This window comes from Erinaceus europaeus, chromosome 16 (assembly GCF_950295315.1).
Source record: "Erinaceus europaeus chromosome 16, mEriEur2.1, whole genome shotgun sequence".
In the NCBI taxonomy this organism is placed as follows: domain Eukaryota; kingdom Metazoa; phylum Chordata; class Mammalia; order Eulipotyphla; family Erinaceidae; genus Erinaceus; species Erinaceus europaeus.
Window position 1 is genome coordinate 5,070,925 of NC_080177.1, and position 23,026 is coordinate 5,093,950.

At 51.1% G+C, this 23,026-nt stretch overlaps 1 protein-coding gene across 4 annotated transcripts in view; it reads right to left on the reverse strand.

Annotated features, from left to right (window-relative positions):
• The window catches only part of USP3 (ubiquitin specific peptidase 3), an 86,476-nt gene extending 78,303 nt beyond the window's left edge, over positions 1 to 8,173 (reverse strand). Inside the window, exon 1 of one of the 4 annotated variants that reach the window (XM_060174333.1) lies at positions 8,140 to 8,173. In XM_060174333.1, coding sequence (XP_060030316.1) covers positions 8,140 to 8,158 — 19 coding nt within the window. In that variant the 5' untranslated portion in view covers positions 8,159 to 8,173. Of the gene's footprint in view, positions 1 to 2,913; positions 3,269 to 8,139 lie in introns of those variants that run through there. The other 3 variants (XM_060174335.1, XM_007533997.3, XM_060174334.1) reach the window with 3 other exon arrangements.
• Between the last annotated feature and the right edge of the window lie 14,853 nt (positions 8,174 to 23,026).

Consider the following 23,026-nt stretch of genomic DNA (forward strand, 5'->3'; position numbering starts at 1 on the left):
TGTTACCATTGTTGTGCCAGTGGGTTCTCAAAGTGGTGCTCTAGAGCCCCTGAGAATTCCCAAAACCCTTTCAGGGAGCTACCAGAGGTCAAACTATTTTCATAAATAACATTAAGCTGTTACTTTTATTGTTTATCCTGCATAAGCAAGCAGTGGAGTTTTCCAGAGGCTGCAAAATCTCAAGAGAGAACATGCACGGACAGACATGAAAATATAGCTGTCTTCTTAAACCAGGCAGGAGTTGCTAGAATGAAAAAGAATGATGTTCTTCCTAATAAATTTATTTTTGAAAGTATACTTATTTTGCATAATTATTTGTCTACAGGTAGTAAATGCATTATTGCTATGTGTAAGTTATTTAACATTTTAAATGGTTTTAATTTCTAGTAAATATCAACAGGCTCTTTTGGGTACAATTAAGAGTGTAAAAGGGTCCTCAGAACACAGTTTGAAAACTGCTGTGTTACAAACACAATTACATAACCTAACACAGTGCCTTCCATAGATAAGAAGCTCAAGTTAATTCTGAGGTATAATTACTCCTTACCTTCATAAGCTTATTGAGTAATATATCTATCTCCTTGCAAAGCATAATTCAACATAAAGCCAGTCTGCCCCAGGCCCTATTCAAGGGGCTTTGGACATTTAAACAGCCAGTCTTTATATGGATGCTAAACCACCAATTTCTCTGCACATTTTCACAAATCTCCTAGCCATCCTAACAAGCAAGAACGATTGAACCTGTGATGTAAATACGAATCATTACCCTTTCTCACAGATGATAAAGGGACCTGATGACTGGAGGAAAGAGAAGTACTTGTCCAGGGCTGTGGTGCTAGCTAACGCGGCCTAGGAAGCTGGTCTTTTGCAATTCGCTTGGCTGCTATGAGGCTTCGATGAGGCTGCCTCCCTGTGTTGAAATTGCAAGCTCTCAAAGAAAACAAGGCAAGAGCATTACTTTTAATTGTACCCGTGCCAAAAAAACGGGGATCTGTTGTCGTTGTTCCCTAATAAGAACATCTTATTGATAAGAATAAGTGCTCAGACTCAGCCCCCAGTCACGGCATTATTTAACCCAGTCTAGCCTTTCGGTTCCTCAAAAAAAAAAAAAAAAAAAGTGCCGCATGCTGGAGAAGACCGGCAGGCACCCGGCTCGCTCCCGCACTGGGAATCTGCTCACAGATTCGCTCAGTTCATCACTACGCCAGCAGGCAGGCAGGCAGGAACAGGATCGGCACAGAGCTCGGCACAGTGACCAATATAGAGGGCGTCCGCGCGCGGGTCCGCACAACGCGGACAGAGAGGAGGAGGAATTTAAACACAACAACAACAACAACAACAAAACGACATAAAGTTGTGAGACTCGCTCTATTAGTTCTACCAATCCGAGCTCATGAGTAGAAGCAGCCCGGCAAACTTTCCTGCAAGACTCAGACTTAGCCCAGGACAGACAGACCCCTGGACGGACGGACGGATGGGCGGACGGACGGACGGACGGGCGGACGGACAGACAGACAGAACCCCACCCCGACTCAGGCCTAGTGCTCGGGCTCGGTCAGTTCCACAGAGTCTCCGCATCTCTCCCTGACTGACAAAAGGCGGGACCGACCGACTCAGCCGCGTATCTGCCGCCTGAATGAACTCGCTTCCTCGCCGAGGGGCAGCGAGGCTCCTCTCCCTCCCTCTCCCTCTCCCTCTCCCTCTCTCTCCATCTCTCTTCTCCCTCTCCCTCTCCCTCTCTCTCCATCTCTCTTCTCTCTCTCTCCCTCTCTCTCTCCCTCTCTCTCCATCTCTCTTTTCTCTTCTCTCTCCTCTCTCTCTCTCCATATCTCTCTCTCTCCCTCCCTCCCTCCCTCCCCATCTCCCTCTCTCTCCATCTGACGAGATGATTTAAAAGCCAGCCGCCGCCGCCCCGGCCTCAGAGCCCTCCGCGGCCGGGTCCGAGCTCCTGAGGAAAACAAAACCCGCCTTTCCGCCGCGGTGGCCACGCGGTGCACCTGACTGAGCCGCAGCCTGGGCGCCCCCCGACCCAAACTTGGGGGCCCCGTGAAGAATCGGCCCCCGGGCCCCCCGCACAGGCGCGCGCGCAGCCGCTTCCCTTTGTGGCGCCGGCCTCCCCCGCGCGGCGGGGAGCTGTCAGAAGTGCCGCGGGAGGGGCAGATGTCACCGCGCCGGCGCCTCGCCCGGTGCCCCCCCTCAGCACCCGCGGCAACTGCCCGCTGGGCGCCGGCCGGAGGCTCCGACGCCGGGAGACAAAAGGCGGCGGCCGCGGCGGCGGCGGCGCAGGGGCCCGACCAGGAAGTCCCCGAGCGCGCCCCGGCCGCCGCCGCCTCAGACAATGAGGGCGCTCGCTCTCGCGGGGACCCCGCGCCGCCTCGCCGGAGCCGGAGCCGGAGCCGGGGCGCGACCGCTCGAGCCCTCGGCGCGCCGACTGCGGGGGCGCCTCACGGTCACCTCCAGACCCCACAGGCTCCCGGCCGCCCCGCACGGCCGCCCACGGCCGCGCCTCCCGAGCGGCGTCGCCCGCCCGCCGCTTGTTTCCAAACTTCCCTCCCCGGGGGGCAGAGGCTGCGGGCGGCCGCGCGGGGGTGCGGGGTGCGGGGTGCGGGGTGCGGGGGTCCCCGGCCGGCGGGAGGGGAGCGGGAAGCGCACGAAGCGGCGCCCCTCAGAGGGACCGGCTCCCGGAGGGGACGCCGCCCGCCCGCCCGCACGTGGGGCCGGACCCCGCCGGCTCGTCCCCCGGCCGCCCCCGCCCCTCGCCGGCGTCCCCCGCCGCCCGGCCGTCGGGCCGCGGGAAACAAAGGAGCCGCCGCCGCCGCCGCGCGCCGCCCGCCGCCCCGCGCCCCTCAGACGGCAGGCCGGGCCGAGCCGGGGCCTCGGGTGAGCGGCGCGGCCGCCCGGGGCCGCACTCACCGCTGCAGCACCAGGACGACGGCGAGCCGAGCGGGAACTTGGCCGAGTCCGGCGCGATGCAGACGCTGGAGCTGAGGTGCGGGCACTCCATGGCCACGAGGCCGGCGGGGCTGCCCCGGCTCCGGCTCCGGCTCCGGCTCCGGCTCCGGCTCCGGCTCCGGCTCCGGCCGCGTCTCCTTTCGCTCTTCGCCCGGCGCTCGGCCGACGGCGGCTGCGTCCCCGGCCCCTGCGTCAAAGAAAGCCGAGGCTTCCGGGCGCCGGGTTTTCGCGTCCGCCCGCTCCCGAGCCCCGGCTCCTCAGGACGGAGAACTCCGGCATCCGGGTCCTGCGGCCAGCCCCAGAGCCCGGGCTTCCGCCTTCCCCGGGGGCAGGCCACGCCCTCCCCTCCGGGCCACGCCCCCCGCAAGCCACGCCCTCTGGTCCCGAGGGGGCGGGGCCGGCGCTCGCCGCAGGGAAGTGGGGGCCGCCCAGCGACTTCCCCCGACTGCGGAGCTCGCTGCCGGGGCTCCGGGAAGGGCGGGTGGGGCGCCACTTGGGGGACTCCGGGCCGTGAGACCTCTCAAGCAAAGACGATTCGCCCTGCTCGGGGTGTGTGTGTGGGGTGGGGCTGGGGTGGACTTGGGGGGGGGTGTCCGTCCCCACTGCGGGGAACATCTGGGCGTCTGCAGAGCATGGAGTGGACTGCACTAGGGCTCCCGGTTTATACACCAGTTCAGAGGTCAAGTTCCTGGCCCGGGGTCTCCCGGCTGGCGGCGCAGGGTCCAGAGGCCAGTCTGATGGGGTTCTAGGTTCCGAACCCGTGGCCTGAATCAAGCCGCTTGGTGCTGCGGGGCAGGAACCCCCCCTTCCACCCCCCCCCGGGGCGCCCACGCTCCTGGAAGCTAACACCACGTGGCCCCTAGCACGTGGTCGGGCTTTTAGACAGACACCCCAAAAGCTGCAAGTTTAGAAAGGTAACCCAGTGACCAGAGAGAGGTCTCAGTGGAGGATAGATAGCATAATGGTCATGCAAAGAGACTCTCATGCCAGAGGTATAATAGTCCCAGGTTCAGTCCCCCACACCACCATAAGCCAGAGCTGGTAAATAAATACAAAATTTTTTTTAAAAAGGTAGCGCAGTGGGTTAAGCGCACGTGGGTGGCGCGAAGTGCAAGGACTGGCTTAAGGATCCGGGTTTGAGCTCCTGGCTCCCCACCTGCAGGGCGGTCACTTTGCAAGCGGTGAAGCAGGTCTGCAGGTGTCTTTCTCTCCCCCTCTCTCTCTTCCCCTCCTCTCTCCATTTCTCTCTGTCCTATCCAACAACGACATCAATAACAACAACAATAATAACTACAACAATAAAACAAGGGCAACAAAAGGGAAAATTAAAAAAAGATATAAAATTTCTCATTGTTCAACAACCCTTACTCTCCTGGACAAGAGCCTTACACCTAATGCCTCTCTAACCACTGCTGTCCAATTTTTTTAAAAAAGATTTATTCATTTATTAATGAGAGAGGAGCATCACTCTGCAGCATGCATCGTCATGGAGTAAACTCTGCCTACCGGTCCACTGTCCCACCTGAACAACTTAAGAAAAAAAAAAAATCGAAAGATTTGTTTTCCCTTAATGAGGACTTCTTCGCTGACTATAAAGAAAGATATTCTGCCATGACTCCGTCACTTTCACAATCAGACTGGCACTTGGATTTTTAACCCAAATCTTAGTGATTTACCTTCAGTTTGCCAGTGATTTTTTTTTTTTCCAAGCAGTCCCTGGTTGAAACCTCACGTGAATTCAACTCTGAACAGCATTTGGGGCTCCCTTGGACAGAGACTGGGGAGAGCTCACAGTTTTTGTCCAGGGCAGCTGTGATCTTTGTGCTACAGTCACTATGCTCCAGTGACAAAATGGGAAATGTAGGAGGCCACGAGGAGTAAAGTACAGCCATGAAAAATCATGAGGAGCCTCATGAGGAGCCAGAGTGGGCTTTCCAGGAGATGGGGAAGCCGGGGCCCTGGGCTGGCAAAGCAAGTGAGCAACCCACTGAGCAACCCCCTTCCCCAGCCACCCAAGACCCACCCTAAACATGAACTGCTTCACCACTTTTCTGTCACCAGCCTCCCATCCTTCCTTTCTTTCTTTTTTTTTTTTCTTTTTTACTGGGGTGTGGGGGGAAGCCCTATCTGTAACTGGTTAATCAGTGCTAGATCTGAATCTCTAACCTCTGTAAAACCAGGATGGAACAGGCCTCCCAGGGTGGGCTTTACACACCACCAAGCCCCTCCACCTCTCTCTCTAGGGCCCAGCCTGAGGGACCTCCAGAGCTGTTACAAGTAGTGCCTTGAAGTGGGGGGCTCCCAGTAAAAGCCCCGTGATGGGAGAGGAGGGGGGAAGGAGCAACAGGCCAGGAGGCCAGCAGAAGGGGAAGGGCTAGACTGATGTGGCAATCCTGCCCACAAGCCAAGAGGAGGAAGGAAGGTCAGGAAATGATTAACAAGGACGGGTGGAGTAGTGGTTAGAGCAGGACACCACCTCACTGCAGTGTAGTCCTGGAGGGTGGGGTGGAGGGGCGCTCCCAGCCACTTCTCACCCACCACTCCTTTCCTTCCATGCAAGGCTCTGCTGCTTGGTGTTACCTGGGTGTCTCTGCCAACCTCTCCCCAGGTATAATTTTGGGTTCCTCCCTCAGCCTTTTATTTTCAAACTTAATTTCATGAAGCTTAGAGCCAGCTTCAGTCTTGAGATTTTTGTGCCAGCAAGTAGTTCTGGAAAGTGCTGTTGCTCAGATCCTAGCTGTTTCCTGCTTGAGGGCAAACTTTAAGTGCCTCTGGTGTGTACACACACACACACACACACACACACACTTTTTCTTGAATGTAAAACTTGCCCCCAAGGAAAATATGAGAATTGCAACCACGTAGGAAGTAGCCAATAATTTAGGATTTTTTAAATCATCTTACTGACTTTAAAAAAATATTGGCATACAAGTCTGTTACATTCACAAGGTGCAGTTTAACCTCAGGGCAATGGGTCCCCCACCGCACACTGCTCCCCCCCTTTTGGCGGCCTTGGATCTGCTGAAATGGACCCGGAGTTTGCTAAAGCTTCACTCTGGCTTTTCTTTGTTTCCTTGGTCCCACCTATGAGCTAGGCCTTGAGCACCCCACTTCTTCTGTGGACTTAACTCACTTGATATGGTTCCCTCCTGCTCCACCCACCACGCAGCAGGAGACAAGTTTCACTGTTTCTCACAGCTGAGCAGTCCTGGTTGTAGTTTGTTTTTAAGGAGTATAGGTGATGATTCCCAGGAGGGAGAGTGGAGAGGGTAACAATAAATCTGACCTTTGCTCTAGTTCTCCCAGAACGTCTCCAGTCCAGGGAAGCTTCTAGTAAGGGCTGCTGCCAGCCTCTACTTTCCCCAGCTTACGCTCCGTTTGCACACCTCCTTGAGCCCCGAGGGAGGGGCCCAGCCTCTGCAGCCTCCATACCACTCCCTAAGTGTTTCTCTCTTCCCTTTCCAGCCCCGCCTGAGCTCTAAGGCCACTTCCTCCTGGAGGCTTTTCCTGACCTGATCCTTGCCCATGACCCCTTGTAGGAAGCAGTTCTGCCCCCAGACTTTCCCAGCCCTCTTCACGTATGGCATCGTATGTTTAAGGTCTGAGCTATCCAGAAGGGGAGCAAACTAGTCTGTCTGGTTCCCCAAGAAACTTGGGGCACAGGGTGTGTGTGTGTGTGTGTGTGTGTGTGTGTGTGTGTCACAGGGCAGGGAGGGAGAGAGGGGTCCTTTAGCCTTCTCTACCCTGGGCAGGAACTTAAGAAAAGGCCCAGGGTGTGCCAGCTGGACACACACACACACACCACACACGATCTGTGCATTTCCTTCAGTTCTGAGCTTTTTATGGGATCCGGAATGAGAGAGCAACTTGTAAGGTGTAAATATATATATATACACACACGGGAGGAAGGAAATCCTCCCTTTTTAAAATCAGCAAGCTCTCTCCCTAACTAGAATAGAACCCTTCTGCTCTGGGACCCCAATTTAGTCCTAGTGATTGGGATGGTGGTGTGTGGGCAGGTATCCCAGCCCCAGATAGTCTGGAGAAGCCAGAGGAAATCAAGGGGGAGGTGTTCAGTCACTAAATTCACCTAAGGCACGAGGAACTTTCCTGCTGCTTTGAAAGTTGTTATAATACATATAAGATCGGTGAGTATAAGTGTCAGCTGGGGCAAGACCGTGGTGGGGGGGAGCGCCTCCTTTTTTCCAGCCCCTCACTGATTCTGAGGATCAATCAATCGATCGCGGCCTGGCTCCCTTTGGCTCACAGAGGCTCAGCTAACATAGGAAGCAGGGAGCCAGGGAGGGCCGGGCAGTAGCAGCGGGTTAATAGCACATAGCACGGAAGCGATCCAGGTTCTAGCCTCCGGCTCCCCACCCACAGGGGGGATCACTTCATAAGTAGTGAAGCAGGTCTGCAGGTGTCTATCTTTCTCTCTCCCTCTCTGTCTTCCCCTCCCTTCTCAATTTCTCTGTCCTATCTATCTATATATATATATATATATGCATATATGTATATATATTTATATAAAATGGCCGCCAGGAGCAGTGCATTCGTAGTGCTAGCAAGGAGCCCCAGCGATAACCCTGGAGGCAAAAAAGAAACCAGGGAACCGCAGGAGATGAGAAAGTGCTGTGAAGCTTGGGGGGGGTCCCCCAGCTCCCATCTGACAGCCCCGCCCCCAGCACTATGGTGGGGGAGGGGCGCTCTCCCCATCCGCAGATTTTGAAAGTTTGTACTCTTCAGAGGAAAATAACGACCGTGAAGAAACTGCGATTCCTGCCAATATGTCTCTTCTAAAGGGGACGCAAGAAGAAGGGTCCCCCCCACACCCCGAGTTTGCCACAAGCTTCCTTTAAACCCTTGTAAACTTTGCACTTGGGGTCTCCCCCGCCCCCTTACCAGCTGACCAGACCCAGGAGAAAGAGCAGCTCCGAGACTCCCCCCAGTTAATGGGAGAAACACCTCCCCCCCACACACACACACACCAAATCGGGTTAATTATTTACTTTCCAGATTTTTCTAGCAGCAAAACTTCGCAGGGGAACCGAAGTTAGATCTAATGATAGAAGGTAGAAGGGGTTCGGTTCGTTGGGGGTGGGGAGCAGCCATCGGGCACTCCTGTCCCCTGGATAAATTTGCCCAGCGATGCAGATCTGATTCCCCTTCGCTTACTGTTTTGTTTACCTGCCATTCCTGTCTGCATCCCGATTCCCAGCTCCTGGAACCCAGCCTGCTCAGTCACTGTAATCCTTGTTGAAAGACTAATGAAGGGGGCTGGGGTGCGGTGGGGGCTGCCCTCGCTTCTGCAGGGAGGGGAGTACCCACAGGGTCACTACTCCAGGTTCGTCCAGTCCAGGTTTTCATATGAACCAGCAACCACCCTCCATCTCCGGGGTGATAAAGTCTGCACCCCTCCGGCTTCACACTCCTTCCCTCTCCTCGCCCTAATGCTTCATGCTGTTTTCCTGTCCCACCCGCCCCTAAAATAGCTCCATAGTGTTTTCCCCACACCTCAGTGCTCTCCTCCTCCTCGGATCTTCCTTCTACCTGGCTGGCTCTTGCTCCTCCAAAAAACACAAAGCCTCCTCTGGGAAGCTCTCCATCATTCGTCCCAAAAAGCACTCACTCAGTCTAAGTCCCCCTTCCCAAACTACCCATTCTGTCTCAGCAGCTTGTAGTTGTCTGTTTATATTTTCAGCCTCCCCGCCTTGCCCCCCCCCCCACCCCGTGTGTGTGTGTGTGTGTGTGTGTGTGTGTGTGTGTGTGTGTGTGTGTGTACCCCAGCATCTCATTCAGCAGTTTCTTGGTTTTGTTTTTTAAGGTTGTGTTTTGTTGAACAAAAGTTGCCAGAAGAGGCCCCTTAAAAGTGACAACTTGCACCAGTCCCCTAGAACTTCAACTATGGAGAACAGGAAACTCCTGTTTTCTTGGGTCCCAGCTAGGCAGGAGGCACTGTAGCAAGTGGGTTTTCATTTTTCTTTCAGTCCTCACAACAAACCTGAGAGGTAGGTGTTATTTCCATTTTCCTGATGAAAGAACAGAAGCCATAAAGATTAGTCACACACACATTAGTAAGTGGCCTTTGACCATTCTCTCCTCTCCCTCTCCCTCTCTCTCTCTCTCTCTCTCTCTCTCTCTCTCACACACACACACACACACACACACACACACACACTCTCCTCTCCCTCTCCCCCCCCTCTCTCTCTCACTCACACACACACACACACACACACATCACCACCACCACCACCACCCAGTGATTTTTGCAGTGTTGATGGGTGTCCCTGAGATTCCTGATCAATCGAGAAGATTCTCAGGGACAGATGGGCCTTAGAATAATAGCTGAAGGCATCTTTCTGGTCTGTATCATCATTACATCATCAGCATCCTCCCGAGGCACTCTCAGGAAGCAGATAAGGTTTTCTTGTTTCAAAGAAATGTTGGGTCGGGGTAGAGGTGCGGGGTAGGCAGGGATGTAGCTGGTTGAAAGCACATGTTATATAGTGTGCAAGGACCCAGATTCAAACCTCCAGTCCCCACCTGCCGAGAGGATGCTTCGAGTGGAGTGGGGAAGCAGGTCTACAGATACCTCTCTGTCTCTCTTCCTCTCTATCTCCTCCTCCCCTCTCAATTTCTCTCTGTCCTATCCAATAGAAATTAATTAATTAATTAAAGAAATAAAGGAAAACAGGCAGAGGAAAACCCTGGTGGATTAAGCAGTGTGGTGGTTCTGTTACTTCCTTCTCTGAACCCTCCTGTCCCATCTGTAAAAACAGGGGCAACAAGGCTGGGGGGGGATGGTGTCATAAATTGAATGATCCCCTGAGGGGGGAGAACATCAGCATCAGGACAGACTGCTGCCCTGTCCTTGTGGTGGTCTCTCTGCCTCTCATCAGCAGACCTTGCCTACCACACTGTCACCCGCCTGGGATTGACAATCAAGAGTTTAGCGCTCAGGGATTTAGTTCCTATATGACACAGTCCAGATGGAGAGTGACAGCTCCCCTGCCCCCTTGCTGCCTGGTTCCCTGACTGCTCACCAGAACTTCCTTGGCCTCTGAGTTAGAGCCTGGACTAGGGGCTTCCAGTCTTCCAGTTGTGGAAGTGACTTCACACAAATTCAGAGCCTGGCTTGGTGCTGCTTACATAGTTCTCCTGGATCAATGTCCCTTTCTCTGAGACCTTGTCAAATAAGGGAATTGCTGGAGGGGGAAGATGATGGTCTGAAAGCCATGATCCTAGTATAGCTGCCACAGGAAGGGGAGGCATTTGTGTTTTGTTTTATTTTTACTTATTTATTTATATTTATTTTATAGAGACAGAGAGAAATTGAGGGAAGAGAGAGAGAGAGACAGACACCTGCAGACCTCATTCACCATTTGTGAAGCTTCCCCCTGCAGGGTGGGGACTGGGGGCTTGAACTTTGGTCCTTGAGCATGGCACCACTTCCTGGCTCCCTGTCTGTTTTTCTCACAAGTCCCCCTCCCTTTAATTTGATTTAGTTTTATTTTATTGGGTAGAGACAGAGAGAAATTGAGAGGGGAAAGGGAGACAGAAAAGGAGACACCTTGGGACCAGGTGGTAGCAATCCAATTGAATGCACACAGTACAGCACACAAGGGCTCAGGTTCAAGTCCCCAGCCCCCACCTGCAGGGGGAAAGCTTTATAGGCAGCTGTTGTGGGTGTCTTTCTCCCTCTCTATCTCCCATTTCCCTCTTCATTTCTGTCTCGAGGAGGAGGAGGAGGAGGAGGAGGAGGAAGAGGAGGAGGAGGAGGAGGGACACCTGGAGCACTTCATCACTGCTTGTGAAGAAGCTTCCTCTATGTAGGTGGGGGCCTGGGCTTGAACCTAGGTCCTTTGCACATTGTAACATGTGCACTCAACCTGGTGTGCCACAGCCCACAGCCCACACCCCCATGTGTGTATCCCTTTAAAGGGAGTTGGGCCAGACCTCTTGTTGCACAAATGCCACTGGTGCTCATGGCTCACGGTCAGATGGCGCAAAGCACCAAAGGAATCTCACTCTCAAAGGGCTGGAGCCAAAGGCAGAGCCCCAGGCAGGCGGTTGCAGCTCTGTGTGATAAGCGCCTCAGGGGAATTACAGGATGTCACTTAGCCACAAACAAGGGGAGACAGACCCAAGCTGAGGGGTGGAGGGGGAGGCCTCAGAGGGGAGCATCAGAGGCTTCCTGGAGGAAGTGATAGGCAACCTGACACTTGACTGACACCTAGGGCTCAGCCCTTAGGAGGGTGGGGGTGGGACGGGGAGAGGAGAGCACAGTGTCCCAGGCAGAGGGAACAGTATCTGCAAAAGCTCAGGGGCTGCGGGAAGATGTGAGACTGCCAGCCTGGCTGGAGTCTCCCAGGAAGAGAGGAAGCCCAGGGAGAAGACAGAAGGCAAGGGGCTAAGGACACTGCCAACAAGCCAAAGACCCAGACCTGCAAGGTGGCTTTCAGAGCTGCTCTCTGGAAGGTCCTTAGGGGGGTGGGGGGCAGGGTGCAGAGGTGCAGAGAGGTGAGGGGGAAGAGAGAATAAAGAAAGGGGCCTAAGGATATAGTTCCATCCCCCCCACACATATACCCCAGTGATACACCAGTGTGTGTGTGTGTGTGTGTTTAATTAATAAATATATATTTTTTAATTCACTGCACCAGACGTGGTGTTGATGTGGTACAGGGATCATACCCAGTGCCTGCTAAAATTACTCTACCCACACAGTCACACAGTCCAGCCTTTAGATAGGAAACTCTTTACAAGGTGTAAACATTTTTTAATGTTTATTTTTTTAATATTTACTTATTCCCTTTTGTTGCCCTTGTGTTTTATTTTATTTTTTTAAAGGTTTTTATTTATTTATTCATGAGAAAGATAGGCAGGAGAGAGAGAGAGAAAGAACCTGACATCACTCTGATACATGTGCTGCTGGGGATTGAACTCAGGGCCTCACACTCAGGAGTCTAATGCCTTAGCCACTGCGCCACCTCCCGGATCACTGTTTCCCTTGCTTTTTTATTGTTATAGTTATTATTGTTGTTTTTATTGATGTCGTTGCTGGATAGGACAGAAAGAACTGGAGAGAGAAGGGAAAGAGAGAGAGGGAGAGAAAGACACCTGCAGATCTGCTTCACCGCTTCTGAAGCGACTCCCCTGCAGGTGGGGAGCCGGGGGTTTGAAGCTCAACTCCCTTAATGTTTTTTTAAAATATTTTTATTTATTATTGGATGGAGACAAAGAGAAACTGGATGACACCTGCAGCCCTGCTTCACCACTTGTAAAGTTTTCCCCCTGCAGTTGGGGACCAGGGGCTTGAACCCAGGTCCTTGTGGACTGTAATGTGTGTTTAACCAGGTGCGCCACCGCCTGGCCCCAAATGTAAACATTTTCAAGACCGCCCTACCCTATTCCAAAATGTCCTTGACATGGGGGCCCCTTGGAAGTGGTGACAGGCTAACAAGGATGGCGCTGATTCAGGGCTCAGCACAGCAGGAATGGGTGGGGTTAGAATCAGGGCTTAGTTCTAAGGTGGTGAATAACTTTGCAGGCAGACAACTTGTTTGAACTGTAGCATGTGTGTGACTTTTCTGTTTTACAAATCCTTTCTCTCCGTTAAGGTCACTCTCCTAGAGCAGACTCCAGAGCTCAGGAAGCATGGCTGGGGTGGGAGGACTTGTAGACTGGGCTGTTGTGCCCCCCTCCCCCAGCCACCAGCCACTCAGGCTCCCAGACTGAGTCACTCTCTTCTGGTGGTGGCAGGGGGTCCAGCATGGGTGTTGTGGGGAGTTGACAGCTGCACAGAGATTTGGGGACTAGGAAGGACTGAAGAGAGGGAGGGGAGGGAGGAAGGAAGGGGACCTGCCACTCCAGGCCTCCACTGGGACTCTGAGGATTAAGCCAAAGTGTTGGCACAGCACCCTGGGCTAGCCCAGGACTGACCCAGCCCCTCCTGCTTCTTCAGGCTGGCCAGCTCTGGTTCCTTACCTGCAGGAGACACTTTACCTGCAGGTTCCTTACCTGCAGGAGACACTCCCACCCTTCACTTAATCTCAGAGTCCCCTCCTCCCCAGGGCTCCCCCCAGTGAAAAGCACCATCTGGTAGGTGCTCAAAGGCAAAGAAAGACGCCGAGATGCTGTGTCAGAAAGAAGAGTAGAGCCAACCCAACCCAGCTTACCCTTGCACCCAGGGCCGGGCACCCGAGGGGCACGTAGATGTTTGGCGATGGCATGAATGTCAACAGTAGGTACCGGCAGGCACCAAGGTGGCCCATTTAAGATGGAAGAAATGTTTGCTCATAATGATAACTTTGTGAAAGGTGTGTTTCAAGGTGGGGAAAATACAGCATGATGCTTATTCAAAGGTCTTTCATGCCTGAGATCCCAGGTGCAATCCTCAGTAGCAGTACAAAACAGGGCTGAGCAATGCTCTGGTCTCTCTCTCTCTCTCTCTCTCTCTCTCTCTCACTCTCTCTCGGGGGTGGGCAGGTGGTGGTGCTCCCAGTTGAATGCACATAGTGCCGTGCTCAGGGACCAGGGTTGGAGTCCTCACCCCCCCACCTGCAGAGGGGATGCTTCAAAGCTATGAAGCAGGTCTGCGGGTGCTCACCCTTCTCTCTCCCTCTCCATCTCTCCCTCCTCTCTCAAGTTCTCTTTGTCCTATTCCATAAAATAGAAATAAAAACAGAAAAGAAAAAGGACACTGGGAGCAGTAGATTTGCATGCAGCACCTAGCCCCAGCAGTAACCCTAGTGGTGGCAGAAGGGGGGCAGGGAGTGGGCCTGAAAAGATAGGATAATGGTTATGCAAAAAATGCTCTTAGGTCTGAGGTTGAGGTTTTGAGGTCCCAGGTTCAATTCCCAGCACCATGATAAACCAGAGCTGAACAGTGCTCTGGTCTTTCTCTTCTACTTTCATCAAAATAAGAGAAAAAGAAAAAAGAAAGAAAAAACCCATATATTTGTCTTTTCATAGGGGACAGCTTAGCTCTGCTTTATAGTGCTGCTGGGGATTGAACTGGGACCTTTGGTGCCTCAGGCTTGAAAGTCTTTTTGCATAGCCATTATACTATCTCACTAGCCCATGAAAAGTGTATTTTAAAAGATTTCTGTCTTTCTCTCCCTCTGTCGTCCCCTCCTCTCTCCATTTCTCTCTGTCGTAGCCAACAACAAACAGCATCAACAATAACAATAATAACCACAACAAGGCTACAACAACAAGGGCAACAAAAGGGGGGGGGGAATGGCCTCTAGGAGCAGGGGATTCATGGTGCAGGCACTGAGCCCAGCAATAACCCTGGAGGCAAAAAAAAAAAGATTTCTTAGGGGGCTGGGCAGTAGTGCAGTGGCTTAAGCACACATGGTGCGAAACACAAGGACCAGTGTAAGGATCCTGGTTTGAGCCCCTGGCTCCCCACCTGCAGGGGCGGGGGTCACTTCACAGGCGGTGAAGCAGGTCTGCAGGTGTCTTATCTTTCTCTCCCCCCTCTGTCTTCCCCTCCTCTCTCCATTTCTCTCTGTCCTATCCAATAACAACAAGGGCACCAAAAAAAAAGGGGGGAGCAGGGAATGGCTTCCAGGAACAGTGGATTAATAGTGCAGGCACTGAAGCCCAGCGATAACCCTGGAGGCAAAAAAAAAGATTTCTTTACTAATTAGGGAGAGAAAAAAAGCCAGAGCATCACTCTGGCATTTGAAGTGCTGGGGACCGAGTTCAGGACTTGACACATGTAAATTCTCTGATGCTCTGTTTTTCTGCTGAGCCACCTCCTGGTTACAAAAAAAAAACAACAACTGTACTTTATGATTTTTATTTATTTATTTACTTTTGCCTTCAGGATTATCACTGGGACCCAGTGTCTGCACTACAAATCCACTGCTCTTGGAGGCCATTTTTTCCCATTTTGTTGCTTTTGTTATTATTTTTTTAAAATTCTATTGTTGTTATTGATGTCATCATTGTTAGATAGGACAGAGAGAAATGTAAAGAGAAGAGGGGAAGACAGAGAGGGGAGAGAAAGACAGACACCTGCAGACCTGCTTCACCGCCTCTGAAGCGACTCCCCTGCAGGTGGGGAGCCGGGGGCTCGAACTGGGATCCTTACGCCCATCCTTATGCTTTGCACCACTTGAGCTTAACCCACTGTGCTACCTCCCGACTCCCTAACAATATTTTTTTATGATGAAGAACCCTATTTAACCCCATTCCCCACCTATCCTCCTCCTTCCAAATAAATATTGTGAGGGTTACAGTTCACTAGTTAATTTCCTTCCTTCATCTCCCATTTCTCTTCCTTCCTCTTTCTTTTTCTTCCTTTCTCCCCAGTCCATCCTCTCTCTCTCTCTCTTTCTTTCTTTCTTTTTTTCTTTCTCTCTCTCTCACTTTCTTTTGCTAGTCTTGCACTTATGTGATTTCACTGCTCCAGGATTTGCTTTGCTTTTTCTGAGAGAGAGAGAGAGAGAGAGAGAGAGAGACCAGAGCATCCGCTGGTGCCATGGTGCTCCCAGGTGATGTTGGAGCTTGAACCCTGAGCCGCATTCATGTCAAGGCACACACCCTACCAGGTGAGCTGCCACTCCAACTCCACTAGCTAATTTTTACAAATTGGGCCAATTAGATTATGAAGACGCAGAAAGGAGATCTGAAGAGAGATCACGGAGCAGCCAACTCAAAGGTAGCAAGCATCGTTGCGATGTGTCTGCTGGTGTGCAGAGCCCCTGGGGGTGGGGGTGAGGTAAACAGACTTCATAAAACTCCTGGATTCGCCTTGCTGGGAACAGCCAAGTGGGGCCTTCTGTCAGAGCTCTGGGGGAGGAGCTGCACCAGCTGTTGATCCATGGGGACCCCACTTTTTTGGCAGCCTGCCAGGTCCTGGGAGCTCTGGCTGACAGATGTCAGGCTTCCACGTGTTGACAGCAGGGTGGTCATGGGGGGGGGGGAAGGGGCTGCTCTGGCTTCATCCCAAGCAGAACTAACACCCCAAACTCCCCTCTCCTTCCCCTCCCATGCTCAGCGTTCTTGAAAGGAGAAAGCCCTTGAGGTGACTGACTAAGATGCCATCATCAGTGGGGCAAGAGCGAGCCCAGCCTGGCAGGGTACAGGCCTGCCTGAGGCCCCTAAAATCAGGTTCAACTCCTGGGACCAGCATCTGCCAGAGCTAAGCAGTGTTGCCCCCTCTTCCTCCTCCTCCTCCTCCTCCTTTTTCTTCCTCTTCCTCCTTCTCCCCCTCCTTGCTCTACTCCTCCCAACCACAGTGCCATCCACAAGGACTTATTTGGGGGGTAGGGTGGTAGTGCATCGGGTTAAGCGCATGTGGCGCAAAGTGTAAGGATCCCAGTTTGAGACCCCAGCTCCCCACCTGCAGGGAGCTTTCTTCACAAGCAGTGAAGCAGGTCTGCAGGTGTCTGTCTTTCTCTCCCCCTCTCTGTCTTCCCCTCCTCTCTCTCCATTTCTCTCTGTCCTATCCAATAGCAGCAATAACAACTATGGAAAAAAAGATGCCACCAGCCAGCAGTGGGTTCCTAGTGCAGGATCCTGGTGGCAAAAAGAAGGAGAAGGAGGAGAAGAAGAAGGAGGAGGAGGAGGAGGGAAAGGAGAAGGTGGGGAGGAGGAGGAGAAGAAGAAGAAGGAGAAGGAGAAGGAGAAGGGGGAGGAGGAGACAGAGAATATTCCAGAACTGGAATTTAAAATCTGGTGGGACCAGAGAGGTCTCAGCCCCCTAGAGAACCAACTTGCGTGCTGCTGGTTCAGTTACTCTCACTTCTCTCTCTCCCCTCTCCCTTCTTCCCTCTCTCTCTCCTCTCCCACCAGAGAGCACTGCTCAGCTCTGTCATATGGTGGAGACTGGGCATTGAACCTGAGACCTTTGGTACCTCAGACAAGAGAGACTTTTTGCATAACTATTAACGCTGTCTCCCCAGTATTCTCTTTCATCTATCATTCATTTATTCATTCTCTCTCTCCATATATATATATATATATATATATATATATATATTAAAATCAATGTACCCATCAGCCACTACTCTGCAGGCTTAATATATGTGGCTTAAAATATACATATGACTTGGGAAAATTTCCCAGGTGCCCTTCCAGTGCTGGAGCTTCTGTCTCCCCATGTCTCCCCTCTTTTGCTGGAGGGGTTCTCAGGGTCTCTGGCACAGTCATGCTGGGTTCTGCCGGGCTCGCCCCCTAGAGGTCATCATGGTGTTGCAACTTCTCTGGGACCAACCTCATCAGGCCGCTGCCATCTGACTTTAACTTTCAATCTGACCTTTAAACACAAATTGGCCAGAGCAGACCTTCTCACAGCTCTTCCCACACTCCGCGACAAGCGCTGCAGCGTTTAATGACGACACCCGGAAGCTGTGAAGACCCACGGGCTCTGTGTACCGGATTTTAAAATCGTTTCTATTTATATCCTCTCAGGCCCTGTAAAATCACTTACTGAACCAGGACAGGGAGACTCTCCTTGTGAAACAGCGTATTTGCCTTGATTTGATTTCTGATGACAGTCATTAATGCTTTGTCAGGTTCCGTATATGGACATTTTCTTTATTCTTGTTATTTTAATTAAAAAAATATTTATTTATTTCCTTTTGTTGCCCTTATTGTTTTATTGTTGTAGTTATTATTGTTCTTGTTGATGTTGTCGTTGGATAGAATAGAGAGAAGTGGAGAGAGGAGGGGAAGACAGAGAGAGGGAGAGAAAGACAGACACCTGGCGACTTACTTCACCGCCTGTGCAGCGACTCCCCTGCAGGTGGGGAGCCGGGGGCTCAAACCAGGATCCTTATGGGGGTCCTTGCGCTTTGCGCCTCGTGCGCTTAACCCGCTGCGCTACCGCCCAACACCCCTATTTTAATTTTTTACATTAATTTATTGCCTTTTGTTGCCCTTGTTTTATTGTTGTAGTTATTATTGTTGTCGTCGTTGTTGGATAGAACAGAGAGAAATGGAGAGAGGAGGGGAAGACAGAGAGGGGGAGAGAAAGATACCTGGAGGGAGTTGGGTGGTAGCACAGCGGGTTAAGTGCACGTGGCGCAAAGCACAAGGACCAGCTTAAGGATCCCGGTTTGAGCCCCCGGCCCCCCACCTTTAGGGGAGGCGCTTCACAGGTGGTGAAGCAGGTCTGCAGGTGTCTATCTTTCTCTCCCCTCTCTGTCTTCTCTTCCTCTCTCCATTTCTCTCTGTGCTATCTAACAACGACGACATTAATAACAACAACAATAACTACAACAACAATAAAAAACAAGAGCAATGGGAGTCGGGCGGCAGCGCAGCAGGTTAAGCACATGTGGCGCAAAGCACAAGGACCGGCATAAGGATCCCGGTTCGAGCCCCCGGCTCCCCACCTGCAGGGGCGTCGCTTCATAGGTGGTGAAGCAGGTCTGCAGGTGTCTGTCTTTCTCTCCCCCTCTCTGTCTTCCCCTCCTCTCTCCATTTCTGTCTTATCCAACAACAACGACATCAATAACAACAACAATAATAACTACAACAACAATAAAAAGACAACAAGGGCAACAAAAGGGGAAATAAATAAATATATAAAAATATTTAAAAAATAAAAAGAAAGAGAGACACCTACAGACCTGCTTCACCACCTGTGAAGCGACTCCCCTTAAGGTGGGGAGCCGGGGGCTGGAACCTCGATTCTTATGCCGGTCCTTGTACTTCGTGCCATGTGCGCTTAACCCGCTGTACTACGCCGGACTCCCTGCTGTTGTTATTGTTAAGGTCTGGCAAGATAGCTTACCTGGGCAGGTGCCTGTTTTACCATGCCAGTGACACGGTTTGAATCCACCCCCTCACTGGGAGAAACTCTGATGTTGTAGAGTCTTTCCCTCTCTCTCTCCTTCCCTCTGTCTCTTTCTCTGCTCTATCAGAAAAGGTTGACCTGCAAAGGTGATGCCTTCCTGACAAAAAATAAATCATTTTTTTAAATTGTATGTATATAAAAGTCGCTGGAGGTGGTTTAGTGGTCAAAGAACAGGCCTTACCAAGTGTGAATCCCTGGGTTCAATGCCTAGCACCATGGACAGTGCCATGGGCACTCAAAGGAGCTTGGTGAATGATGGAGTGGTGCTGTGGTCTCCCTTTCTCTGTCTGTCTGTCTGTCTGTCTGTCTGTCTAAAGGTATGGGATGCAGGTTGGGCCTGGGACAGCTAAAGGTTATTGCACACGGTAAAGATCCTGGGTTCGTGCCCATGTACATTAAAAGAAAATCCTTTTTTTTTTAAATTTATTTCTTTATTGGGGAATTAATGTTTTACATTCAACAGTAAATACAATAGTTTGCACATGCATAACATTCCCCAGTTTCCCATTTAACAATACAGCCCCCACTATGTCATTTATCATCCTTCATGGACCTGTATTCTCCCCATCCACCCACCCCAGAGTCTTTTACTTTGGTGCAATACGCCAATTCCACTTCAGGTTCTACTTGTGTTTAATTAATGTCTCCCCCTCTCCCCCCACTCCCTCTCAGAAAGAAAGAGAGAGAAAGAAAGAAAGCAAAGCAGTGGATTCATCAGGCATGCACTGAACTCTGATAACCCTAGTAGCAAGAAAAAAATCACTCTAAAAAAAAAGTGGTCTGGGAGGCGCAGTGAATAAAGCATTGGACTATCAAGCATGAGGTCCTGAGTTCGATCCCTGGCAGCTCATGTACCAGAGTGATGTGTGGGTCTTTCTCTCTTCTCCTATCTTTTTCATAAATAAATAAATAAATAAATAAAGTCTTAAAAACAAAAGACATGAGGCATGGCAGCGGTGCACCAGGTTAAGCACACGTAAGTACAAAGTTCAAGGCCCTCACAAGGATGCCAGTTCAAGGCCCCAGGTCCCCACCTGCAGGAGGTTTGCTTTACAAGCCATGAAGCAGGTCTGCAGGTGTCTCTTTCTCTCCCCCTCTATGTCTTCCCCTCCTCTCTCAGTTTCTCTCTGTCCTATCCAACAACCACAGCAGCAACAGCAATGGGGAAAAATGGCTTCCAGGAGCAGTGGATTTGTAGTGCGGGGACCAAGCCCCAGCGATAAACCTGGAGGCAAACCAAACCAAACCAAACCAAACCAAACAAAAACCTGTTTTTTGTTTTTTGTTGTTTTTAAGTAGCACGTGCTTCAGTCCCCACCACACTGGAAGAAGCTCCCCTCTCTCTGTGTCTGAAAACATCAGCCCAGCTGACCAAAAAATTAGCATGTTTAGGAGTGAAGCATCAGGGAGTCAGGTGGTAGCGCAGCGGGTTAAGTGCACGTGGCACGAAGTGCATGGACCGGCATGAGGACCCTGGTTCGAGCCCCGGTTCCCAATTTGCAGGGGAGTCGCTTCACAGGAGGTAAAGCAGGTCTTCAGGTGTCTTTTTCTCTCCCTCTCTGTCTTCCTCTCTCCTCTCTCCATTTCTTTCTGTCCTATCCAACAACGACGACATCAATAACAACAACAATAAGTACAACAACAATAAAAAACAACAAGGGCAACAAAAAGGAGATAAATAAATTAATAAATATTAAAAAAAAGAAAATCTAAAAAAAAGAGTGAAGCATCAAAAAGCTGATTGGAAAGTGTGTGTGTGTGTGTGTGAGAGAGAGAGAGAGAGAGAGAGAGAGGCAGAGAGAGAGAAACAGAAACTGGGTGTTGATTAAAAGGCTTCAGGGCCTGAGGGGAAGTGGCTCAGTACTGGAGTGCATACCTTTCTTGGGTTCAACTGGCCTTAAATAAAACCACAGCCGTGTTCTAATCTCTCTTCTTCTCTTAATAAAAGAAATACATAGGGAGTTGGGTGGTAGCGCAACGGGTTAAGCTCACGTGGCACAAAGCGCAAGGACCGGTTAGGATCCTGGTTGCAGCCCCCCCCCCCCTGGGATCCCCACCTGTAGGGGAGTCACTTCACAGGCGGTGAAGCAGGTCTACAGGTGTCTCTCTTCCTCTCTATCTCCCCGTTCTCTCTCAATTTCTCTCTGTCTCTATCCAATAACCAAAAAGAAAAAAAGAAAAACATAAAAGGCTTCTGGTAGGTAAGTTAACTCGCTACAGCCCCTCTATTTAGCTGTGACCTGGAACTTTCACTCTGGTGAGTCATTTGGAGGCAATTTTCTCCTAAGAAGTATCTGCCCGGTGGCTTCCTAGTGGACTATCTGCTCCTGGGGAGTTCAGAGAGGGTGTCGGGGTGTGGGAGGGGTCGGCACTGGTGACTCACAAACATCCAGCATGGGCAGCCTTGGGGAGGGGTGGAATTTGATATTAGGTATTTCACTGAAACTGCGCTCTTTTGTGGGGGAAATATTTTTGCTTTAGATCAGTAGGTTTGGGCTGGGAGATAGCACTGTGATAGCACTCAGGACTTGCTTGAGAAAGGTCTCAGGTTCGACCTCCTGCACCACCAATAGCCTGAACCAAGAAGTGCTCTGCTCAAGGGCTAAGGAGATAGCATAGTGGTTCTGCAAAATGTCTCTCATGCCCAAGGCACCAAAGGTCCCAGTCTCAATTCCCAGAACCATCAGAAGCAGGAGCTTAACAGTGGCCTGGTAAAAGCAATAGGAGAAGGAGAAGGAGGAAAAGAAGGAGCAGAATGAGGAAGAAAGGCAGAAGACAAAGATAAATATGTGTTCTGTTTAGAAATACAATACGGTGGTCCAGGAGGTGGCGCAGTGATAAAGCTTTGGACTCTCAAGCATGAGGTCTTGAGTTTGATCCCCGGCAGCACATGCGCCAGAGTGATGTCTGGTTCTTTCTCTCTCCTCTTATCTTTCTCATAAATAAATGAAATCTTAAAAAAAAAGAAATACAATACGAGGCAGGGCTGGACAGTAGTGCAGAGGGTTAAGCGCAGGTGGTGCAAAGCTCAAAGAACTGGCGCAAGAATCCTGGTTCGAGCCCCCAGCTCCCCACCTGCAGGGGGGTCTCTTTGAAAGTGGTGAAGCAGGTCTGCAGGTGTCTGTCTTTCTCTCCTCCTCTCTGTCTGCCCCTCCGTTCTCCATTTCTCTCTGTCCTATCCAGCAGTAACAACAATAACAACCACAACAAGAGCAACAAAATGGGAAAAATTACCTCCAGGAGTAGTGGATTTGTAGTGCTGGCACTGAGCCCCAGTGATAACCCTGGATGCAAAAAAAAAAAAAAAAGAAAGAAATACAATACAGGGGCGGGGGTGGGTGGGCAGTAGAGCAGCAGGTTAAGCGCACGTGGCACAAAGCACACGGACTGGCGTGAGGATCCTGATTCGAGCCCTCAGCTCCCCACCTGCAGGGGGGTTGCCTCACAGGTGGAGAAGCAGGTCTGCAGGTGTCTGTCTTTCTGCCCCCCCATCTTCCTTCCTCTCTTGATTTCTCTCTGTCCTATCCAACAACAGCAACAATAACAATAATAACAACAAAGGCAACAAAAATAGTCTTCAGGACTATTTTTGGATTTGTAGTGCAGGCACCGAGCCCCAGCAATAACCCTGGAGACAAAAAGAAAAAGAAAATACAATATAATACATTCGAAAAGACCAGAAGATTTGCTGGGTAAAGAATTCTGGAGGTTGGGCAGGGGTAGATAGCATAATGGTTTTGCAAAGAGACTATCATGCCTGAGGCGCCGAAGTCCCAGGTTCAATCCCCTGGACTGCCATAAACCAGAGCTGCTGTGTGCTCTGGAAAAAGAAAAGAATTATGGAGGGCTGAGGAGAAAGCACAATGGTTATTCAAAAGAATTTCATGCCTGAGGCTCTGAAGTCCCAGGTTCAATGCTCAGTACCACCATAATCCAGAGCTGAATAGTGCTCTGGTCTCTCTCTCTCTCTCCCTCTCCCTCCTTTCCTTCCTCTGTTTGTCTCTGTATCTCTCACTCAGTTAAATAAAAAAATATATATATTAGAAAAAAGAACTCTGGACACATGGGGAGTCTGTATCTTAATAACATATAGTTCTAATAAGAACTCATGTCCGTGTGTGTGTGTGTGTGTGTGTCTGCGTGAGCATGTGCATATGTGCACACGTGTGTGTTGAGGCAGGGCACAGAGGTGCTAGTGGTGGTGGAGGGTGGAGTCCTTTGTGAAACAGGGCCACTCACCCGGCATCCAGGGCCAACTTT